At 44.5% G+C, this 10,000-nt stretch overlaps 2 protein-coding genes across 3 annotated transcripts in view; both read right to left on the bottom strand.

The window, feature by feature from the left end:
- LOC134454314 (far upstream element-binding protein 2-like) overlaps positions 1-4,094 on the bottom strand; it is a 20,234-nt gene extending 16,140 nt beyond the window's left edge. For both annotated transcript variants that reach the window (XM_063205258.1, XM_063205267.1), the window contains exons 1-2: positions 3,931-4,094; positions 985-1,087 (exon numbers count right to left, since the gene is read on the bottom strand). In XM_063205258.1, coding sequence (XP_063061328.1) covers positions 985-1,087; positions 3,931-3,999 — 172 coding nt within the window. In that variant the 5' untranslated portion in view covers positions 4,000-4,094. The remainder of the gene's footprint in view (positions 1-984; positions 1,088-3,930) is intronic.
- Positions 4,095-5,324: 1,230 nt separating this feature from the next.
- LOC134454368 (mitochondrial adenyl nucleotide antiporter SLC25A23-like) overlaps positions 5,325-10,000 on the bottom strand; it is a 38,248-nt gene continuing 33,572 nt past the window's right edge. Inside the window, exons 11-12 of the mRNA XM_063205334.1 lie at positions 8,223-8,252; positions 5,325-5,377 (exon numbers count right to left, since the gene is read on the bottom strand). Coding sequence (XP_063061404.1) covers positions 8,223-8,252 — 30 coding nt within the window. The 3' untranslated portion in view covers positions 5,325-5,377. The remainder of the gene's footprint in view (positions 5,378-8,222; positions 8,253-10,000) is intronic.

Genomic DNA, 10,000 nt, shown 5'->3' with positions numbered 1-10,000 from the left:
AATTTGTGAAATGTGCACATGCATGTGCGAGCCATTGATTGTGACATATCTCAGGTCACGTGACGCTAAACTCTAGCCCAAATGTTGTGATGGGAATGATGCAACTGTGAGTGTGCAAGAGCACCGAATAACATGTGCCAGCCTGCAGAGAGTGGAGCCTTGTGTGGCCGTATGAGGTAGTGTGCGTGTTGTGTGTAGTGTGTGTGTGTGTGGTGTGTGTGTGTGTGGTGTATGGTGTGTGTGTGTGTGATGTGTGGTGGCTGCATGTCTGACGTATGTGCAGGCACCAACAATGAGAACACATGTGGAAGATGTAACCCCTTAGAGCAGAGCCTCTCGCTATATCCTTCTTGTCGCCAAAATGTTAATGACCAGGTCTTAATCGGTTACAAAAGACTCTCTGCATTGTCATTCTAATGCTAGTAGTTAGAGTGTTTTCAGCAGAGGGAATATGCCCATTGACGGGCCCATCTGCAGCAAGAGGCTACGTTGCTTGGCAAAGACAAAAAGCTACATATTCCAGTGAGCGCTTCTATGCACCAAAAGGTTGTGGGTTGTGAGGCGTGTGCGTGTGCTTGTTTTCACCTACAACTTCCAGGGAGAGTATCTGGGTACCAAAAGTAGCTCTCTGCTGTTCAAGAAGTGTGTGTGTGTGTGTGTGTGTGTGTGTGTGTGTGTGTGTGTGTGTGTGTGTGTGTGTGTGTGTGTGCACATCTTCCAGTGAGCGCTTCTGGGCATCAGAGGGGTAGCGCTCTGCTCATAGATTGGAGTGTGTGTGTGTGTGTGTGTGTGTGTGTGTGTGTGTGTGTGTGTGTGTGCCTGCATCATTCAGTGAACATTTCTGTGCATCAAAGGGGAAGCTCTACTCCTCGAGTGGTCTGTGTGTGTGTGTGTGTGTGTGTGTGTGTGTGTGTGTGTGTGTGTGTGTGTGTGTGTGTGTGTGTGTGTGTGTGTGTGTGTGTGTGTGTGTGTGTGTGTGTGTACCTGCGTCTTCCAGCGAACGTTTCTGGGCTCCAAAGGGATAGCTCTCTGCTCCACCGTTATTGGTCATTGGGGGTCCAGCGTCTCCGCCGATCTTGGCTGCGATCTGGAGAGAGAGAGATTCAATAATCAATCAATAAAAAGAATATATCAATAATTAATATTATTTTAGTTGCCCACCCCTGCTTTACATGGACGTTTACTCGTCATATGCTGTACATAGTACACTAATGGGTGAAAGTGCTAGAATTGGCTAGTTTGGCTAGTTGCATTTGGCTGGTTGGCGGGTGTTCATTTGGAGTTCATTTGCCGCCCTGGCCCCATCTCCTTCTGCAAAAAGTGACCCTGGGTTCCTTATAAGGCACTTAAAAAAATGACCATTGTCCACCTTCAGCTATCAGATACAGGGCAACTCTGGGAATTAGTGTCAGGTCTTGCCAACACCAGAATACAACAATGTCAGGTGTTCTAGCGGAGTTCATCCGACCACTGGGCGTTTCACGCACTCCAAGGCTAGAACACTTGACATTGGGAACCGGTCGGGGTCTGCGGACAACATGACGAAGGGGGTGTTGCAGAACATGGTTAAGTGATAAACCTGGCAAAGTTAACCCACCGGAAAGTGGTAAAACTGCTAATGGGAAACCTACAGGGGCCATTCGGTGAAAAAAATGAGGGACCCCGGGCCCTTCCATTAGATGGTTTACCACTACATCAAGGTTAACATGACCTGGTTCTCTTCCTCCTTAGTGATTTTTCTTCTTTTTGTTTTCATTTATTGCCACTTCAGCAGCTAAGGCTATATCATGGTCAATCCAGACGAAATAAGACAATCTTCACAGACCATAGAACTGAAGCACTGGGATGCCCTTCCCAGAGCTGAAGAGGGAGACAACAATGTTTTTGTTTGGAACGCCATTGAGGCTGCATAAAACCAGGAGATCGGCCATGTTTAACCCTGTAGGGACAAATTTCACCACCATTTTTTCACAGTGGGACTACCTACACGTGTGACCAGGAGGTTGCAGGTTCGGAAACGAACCCGACTTCACTCCAGGGACTGCAACCAATAACCCAAAAAGCACATGGTTTTAGATCTAGGGATGCACCAATACTGAACGCTGGTATCGGCCCAATACTTGCCTATGATACTCTCCAAACACTTGCCCATCCCATACAGGAAACTGCTATTAAGGTGAATGAAACAATGTCACCTTCTGTTGACTTGAAAGCAAAAAAGTGTTTGATCCAATGTGAAAACCATGGTCAGTAGTGGTGCTCAGAGTCAGCAAATACCGAAATGAGTGTACTTGTATCGGTTTTCAAAAAAGTGACATTGTGCATCCTTGAAAGCATCCATCGTGAGTAATGAAACATAACCAGTCTCAGTGTTTGTTTATTGGTAATGGTTGCATACCTCACATGGCTGTGTGAGAGAATGTGTGTAAACTAACAGTAATGCAAACGGCACATTTTGGACAACGTTGGTTAACATTTCTGATGGTCATGTGGTGCAATGGACAATAAAGCAAAACTAGATTTCACAACTAAAGGTAGCAGACATGCAACCTTATGGCTAGCGGGACCTGGATGAATGAGAAGTCCCTAGCTCACTCACACAAACACGGGTGTAAAATAAAACACCGCCCATAGTCATTGATCATTGAATTCACACGTATGGCAGGGGGATTAAAACTAACACAGACCATTTCACCGGTACTGTGTGCTGACTTTCAGTTTATTTCAACAATTTGATTGTTTGGTCTTGTTATCGTCCTCAGGATTTACTTTCATTTCACCTGCTGCGACCTTTCGTGTCGTTTGCTTTCAATTCTGCCAGGCAAACTAAACTGCGTGTATGAAAGTGCTACGAAATGCGCCATTAGCTACAACAAATAAACGTCCTCACAGCTGGTTCAGAACACCACAGTTCATGTTAGATCATCGTTTAGTTTAGTCACTCTTGCCTTCGCATAGTAACACACACACAGAGACACACACACACGATGCGCTTTATGACGACTAACTACTGTATACATGCAGTAGTCTAGAACTAGTTTCGTATAGAGCGAGTTGCACTTGCACAGTGCCACAAAGCTAATCATGTCCCACTTGTGTTGTGGACAGTTAGTGCACCAGTACCAAAACAAAAATCCACCACTAGAACTGCATTGCTAGCTTGCACTACTCCGCTGTGTGCACATCCACAGAAACAAGCGTTACCGTTAGCCATGCACTTGAAGCAACACAAGATAGCGATGAGGAGGATGATGCCTCAAACTAGGCCACGGACTTTGACACAAGAGCGTTTGTGTCCACACATCTTAGATGATTGGGGGGTAAACCCGGTTGAAGAAAATGATATAAAAAGGTTTCACGGCCTACTTGCACCACACCTAGCGAGCTTGGAAAGGGGGTTGTATCTCGAACTATGGAACGGCGCTAAAATCATACGGCATCACACACCACACAAGCATGGCCATGCCTGTTAGCTTTCTAGCTAACATGCTAGATATGGCTGTATCGCGTGGCTACGCTAGCCCGGCCCCCAGACAATGCTCACCGGCTACAAGCTACCGCTAACGGCACGCTAGCCAGCGCCTTTCACAAGCCAGTGGCGTTGAATAACCATCATAACTCCAGACTGGGTCAACACAGCACGATGCACCAACTGCACTTAACATACACGTTTCCAAGCAGTCCATTTTGATGCTTTGAGAGGAAGCCGACGGGGATCCCAAACCAACCAAAGGCACAACCACACCACAAACTAGCATGCATTGTGCCGGTTAGTTCCATTGATTCAAGCTAGCTACCTACGACCACGACCTCTTCGGCTAGCCACGCAACCAGCGAGGTTGGTTCCCCACTCCATTCAGGCGCTCAAACGAAACATCATGGTGGTGCTTGCCTGGCTGCCCTGTTCGGTGTGATGGGGCTTTTTCTTACCTGTCTTGCTCGCTGCACGGCATCTGCGAAGGCATCTTTCTTCAGTCCACCCGCTCCGAGCTCCGACATACTGTAGTCTTCCGCGGGCTAACAGTGTTGGGGGCAAAACTGAAGGTTTCGGGCCGGGTTCGAGGTGCGCAGAAGCGGGAAGACGAGCGAACGACTGCGGGGGTGTTGAAAAAGGAAATGACGATAGGGGGCGGGCAGGCGGGCTCTGGCTGCAACGCGGACCAATGGGAGCTTGTGGTTTTCACAATGGCTTTGATGGACCAATCAAGGCGTCAAAGGTGTCACCGTTCACGAGTATTCGGTTGGTTGAAGACAAGAACAACTACCCAATCACTTTTGAGAAGGAGGTAATTTAATGTTCGATTCCGCGAACATCATTGGTTCGGTGGTTGGCGCTGTAGTTAACATCCAATCAAGACGTACAAAGCAAAGACGACTTCGCCGAGGGCGTCATTTGTTTGCGTTGATTGACATGCAGTCAGGAGGGAGACTTGCCGTTCTAACCTTGACTTTTATCGTCATGATTTCCCCAATCACCAAACAAATTTTCATTAGAAATAAGTAATAATGTTTGCAAAATGGTCTAGCGAATGCCTGGTGGTCTACATTGGACCGTAAATGTGTAAAACCGCCTTTTGTTTTGACTGCAGAAGGTCGAGTTGAGTTGACTCTCTTTTTGTTTTGCCTTGCCAGTCAAGAAGCCACTGGCTCCACCTTGCGGTCACAAGTAAGACTAACACCCCAATGTCAATCTTGTGAATCAACACATCTTCACAATGTGTGTGTAGTTTCTTTTTTCACTTTTATTTTTATGTCATCAAAAATAATTTATACATTTAATATCTACAACACTCTCTGAGGCATGCATTCACACAAAAAAATCAATGCATATAGGGCCTTCATTGCTTCAATTTCATCAATAAAACCCTCAACTCAACCAAGTTTAAGCCCAAAAAGGCTTTTTCATCACAATACATTTCCCAACACAATAAAATCCTGTCTCCTGACGAAAAAAACAAAACAAAGAAACATCTTACACAAACCATAGATGTTCAAAACACATATGATATGCATGATGCACATATTTAATATGAATTGAAAGTCTATATTTTTGGGGGGGTTTTGGTCTGATATTCCATGTCTTCAGAAGGCTTCCTCTTCCTCTTCCTCTTCCTCTTCTTCTTTGTGTGTGTGTGTGTGTGTGTGTGTGTGTGTGTGTGTGTGTGTGTGTGTGTGTGTGTGTGTGTGTGTGTGTGTGTGTGTGTGTGTGTGTGTGTGTGTGTTTATCCGTCTTTAGGTGTGTGTGTGTGTGTGTGTGTGTGTGTGTGTGTGTGTGTGTGTGTGTGTGTGTGTGTGTGTGTGTGTGTGTGTGTGTGTGGTGTGTGGTGTGTGTGTGTGTCTTGCTCCTCAGGTCTTTGGGCTGATCCACAGCACGTCCCTTTTAGATACAGCAGCATTAGGGGCGAATCAGAATCACAGGCAAGGGTGTGTGTGTGTGTGTGTGTGTGTGCATAGGCGCCGAAACCGTGGGTGCTCCAGGGCCCGGGCACCCACGGGAATCTTTGGGCACCCACCGAGCACCCACGGACAAATCCGAGCACTAAAGCAGTATTATTCACGAGAGAAGTTTAAAGATGAAATGGCTTTGCATTTTAACTGTCTTTTTGTAAGGTAAGGTAGCCTATTCGAATTTCTCATCTTGTAACGTAACTTCACGCGCCGATCCTTCTTTTCCTCTGTGGTGCGTTGCGTTCTTACTTACTGTATCATTGGTGCGTTGCTCTTCTACACAATCAGACAGTAACCATAGAAACATGGTTGGATTGACCATATGGCATACAGGGATTTTGCCCAATGGACTGTTCTCCCCTCAATCAGTCCTTATGATGATAGCAGACCTCTTCGAGATAGCAGATATTGCTAAAACATGTTGGGTGTTAAATTCAGAAAAGTGAAAGTGAATAGTAAATAGTGAAATGCCGTTGAAGGCTTCATTGTCGCTCTAAATGCCTCGTGGACTAATCTAGACTGAAAATGCCCGACATGAAATTTCAGAACAGTGCAGCGTCTATGCAGACGGTTCAGAAGTAGAAGTAGTTCCATCACAGGCTATGTGTTAAACTATTTATTATATTGCGCTATTTCACAAGTTATGGAAGTTATGGAAGGATCTAAACCTTTCAGTACAAGCTAGGACTTCTTACAGACAAAGGTTTGCAGTCGGAAAGTTTAGCCTACAAAATGGTAAGTCACTGACTGTCATATCATCCTGCGATATCCCATGTGTAGCACCGCCGTGTGCCTGCCGTTTTCTGTTATGGTCATTTTTCTCTACACTCTGGGTCTAAGTGCTGGGATGATCAAGTTGAGTCACTACATATCCATACTTTTGTTGTGCGCTGTTGGATGAGTTTGCCATTTCATTTTGCTGTTCTGGCTGTACTGTTGGCTTATGTAGTCATGACTGAGTAGCCTAGTTTGAACATAGCTAGCATGAAGTGCATGGCTATGCGCTGCGTCATGCATTGTTGGACTCAAACCTAACATTTCAACATTTCTGTGACACGTAGGCTATTTGTGTGTGATATGAACGTTGCATTCATGTTCTAAATCTAAGTCTGTGGCTGAACGCTAGTCTGAATTCACTGTGGGCGCACGCGTTGCTGCTGTTGCTGTTTATTATTATTATTCATATCCGGTTTGGACGCAGTCTGGCTACTGCACAAAAATGATGTGCGATCTTCTGGGTCCATGTAGCTATGAGCTGGTCTTTATTCATGATGCCGACTAGGATAGAAAGAGGCACCAGCAAACGTGGCCTGGGCTTTGCGTGCGTTCAATGTAGGCTACACCAATGATGTAATTCAATTTTCAATTCAAATATAGGCGAATTTATTGTACATTATTGAATTGACACCCACAAGGAAAACAAATAGGCCTGCAATTATTATTTAGCCCTACACTTTTTTTTTAAATAAAAGTGACCAACTCATGATGAAAGGATTATATTATTGAAAAGCAAGTTATGGCAAACAAACGGGACATTCGGTGGGTCGCGACCCCCGGTTGGGAACCCCGAGCACCCACGGGCATAAACAAAAGTCGGCGCCTATGTGTGTGTGTGTGTGTGTGTGTGTGTGTGTGTGTGTGTGTGTGTGTGTGTGTGTGTGTGTGTGTGTGTGTGTGTGTGTGTGTGTGTATGGGGGGTGGGGGGGGATCTGTACAGATGTGTGTGGTTGGTGTAGTGTACATACAGTATGTGGTGCAGTACAATAACTAAATAAACAGGCAAGAATTTAGCCACACATGCATTCCTCAAATGCAGGTGCAAAAACAACTCGCTGTGTATGCGTGATATGCACACAGTCTGCAATATGTGAAATCCACACACATTCTTTCCAGTCTGCCCTAGTAAAATAAAGGAGACGTAAACACACACTAGTCCATATGCATTGGGTTGCACACACACACACACCAAGCTGTTGATCATGTCCAAAATGCATGTTATACACACATGATGAGGGCCGTGCTCTCACACACAGTATTTTGGTTTATTTAAACACACGCACGCTCACATTCCCGCACACATGCACATTCACGCTCACGCTCGCAAGCACGCACGCACACACACATACTGTCAAAGATGCATCCAAACACACACAGATGTGGCCTCCGCGTGCTATGGGAATTATGGATAATACCAAACGACGACACGAAAAGCCCACATGAGCACCCACCCTGTGGTATTTCACACTGGGCAACCTGTAGAATAGTTTGATACGCAAGTTGCCCAGATGAGATAACCTTTGACCTTTTCAACATGACTGAGAGAAATTGTAGTTTATTTCCTCTTTCAAAAATGTACATTATTTTTTAGTAGGCAGCATGAATAATGATAATTAATATTGATATATATTGATATGATATATCCATATGATATATTCATATGATATATTGAATGATATATTGGTAAACCTTCATGTTAAAACACACAAGCCCATCAAAAAAGAATCACAAACAGGTTAGACGAATGTTTGGCCGTTTTAAACATGCACACTAACAACATCGGCAGGATAAACGTTGTCTCTGGTGTGTTTTACGTCACTATGACAACACAAAGGACTGGAAAACAACAGCCTCGTCATTTCCACTTTTAAAGTGGGAAGCATCATTTTTTTCCCATAGCATGCGAAGGTACCAAGAGACCAAGAGTCAAGCGAACATTCATGGTCAAGCCATTGCTCACTCTCACTCTCACTCTCACTCTCACTCTCACGTTTTACCTATGCAGTGAGTTTGAATATCAGCCCCCTGTTGACCATAGACAAAAACAAAAACATAAATACCAAGCACAAAATAATTTAAAAAAAACAACACAATCAATATGAAAAACAACAGATAGCCTAACTAAGACAGTAGATCTGCTGACAGTGCAGTATGTGTTTAACCCGGCTCCTGTTAGGTCCGCTAGGCCAGGGGTAGGGAACCTACGCTTTATCTCGAGAGCTGTTTGCGGCCCTTGAGGCAGTCTTAACCGGCCCCCGATATCATTTTAGAGTTATGAAGTTTCACATGAAATATGACATGTCTTGTAAAGGAATCGTAGAAATTACATTTGCAATATAATTAAGTTATATTTTCCTGGGGACCTAATGAAGGTGGGGTCTGTTGTAACCAGGGTTCTAAATTAACACACGCCAACCCGCCAAACACGGGTGAAAATTCATTTTGGCTAGTAGAAAAAAACACCTACCCGCCAATTTGGCCAGTAGTGCCCGAGTGCAGTAAATTATGAGCGGTAAACCGCTGCTGAGACGAACGTGCGCACGTTAAGCATGCAGAGCCCTTAAGGCGAGATTTCCTACATTACCCATGGACACTAGCGTCACGACGTAGCCTCCCACCGTGGGCTTTCCAGTGCAGCAAGCGGCAACTCCATGCTGTTGCGCGCGCCAGCATTGAAAACATTTCAGACGACCAGCCTTCTGTCAGCTACGCTCACACTATTCTGACAGGCAGCTCTCCTCCTATGCTCTCGTCGATTTCGCTACAACCTTTTTAACGCCACTACTGCTATTATTACTAGGCTGAACCTTGCTGTAACAGGCTGCCTTTTTGAAGCAGCGAGGCCCTGACCGTTTCAATAACATGACTAACGCAGATTATGTTTTGTGCGAGTGATGAGAATGTGGCGGTGGTTAGAGCAAAGTTCTGTGTGTTGGTGAATGCTAGTAGTAATTGTAACCGTAATAATAGTGACGTTAAAAAAGGAGTGGTTGTGGAACGAAATAGCGACAAGGGCAGAGGAGGAGAGCTGACTGTCAGAGTAGTGTGAGCGTAGCTGTCAGTTCAGTTGTCTTCTGAAATGTTCCGAGTCCTGGCGCAACTTAGTTGGAAAAGCCCACGCCATCGGAAAGAAAACAAATAACAAAAAAGCAACCAACGACGAAGCTGTGGAAGTAACAAAGGAATCGAAGATTCCCGTGATATTATTTACTTTTAGTTAAACTAGGCTTCTTGTCATTTTGTTGCGCGTGGTAGATAAGAGAAGAGCTCCTCCTCTCTCCTCTCCTTTTCCTCTCATCACTTCTCCTTCCTTGGGGTGTGCGTAGGCCTATGTGAGGTTTTGGAGAGTTTTGCTGTGTGCTTGGTTACTGTATGTTAAAGGTCTGTTATGTGAGTGGCTTGTGTGATGTGATTCAGCTGTTTTCAGAGGAATTGAACAAAAACTAATCAAATTGATTTGGCCTAAGTAATGAAAGTAAAAAATAAAGCAGAAGTTAAAAAATAATGAAAAAATATATAGCCTATAATAGGCCTATAGTATGCAGGCCTATATATAGTGTATATAGTGTAATTGTTGAACAAAATTACCATAATTAAAAAAAAAAATAGCCTAACACATAGTTTATTTTGGCGAGATTGAAAAAAATGGCTAGTTGAACTTCTGTTTGGCTGGTAAGAAAAAATGTCCACTAGCCAAATTGGCTGGTGGTGGAAAAAGTTAATTTAGAGCCCTGGTTGTAACAGTGGCCACTTTCAATATAGGCCTAAAGTGAAG

Source organism: Engraulis encrasicolus, chromosome 1 (assembly GCF_034702125.1).
Source record: "Engraulis encrasicolus isolate BLACKSEA-1 chromosome 1, IST_EnEncr_1.0, whole genome shotgun sequence".
NCBI lineage: Eukaryota > Metazoa > Chordata > Actinopteri > Clupeiformes > Engraulidae > Engraulis > Engraulis encrasicolus.
This window is presented reverse-complemented; position numbering and strand designations above follow the sequence as displayed.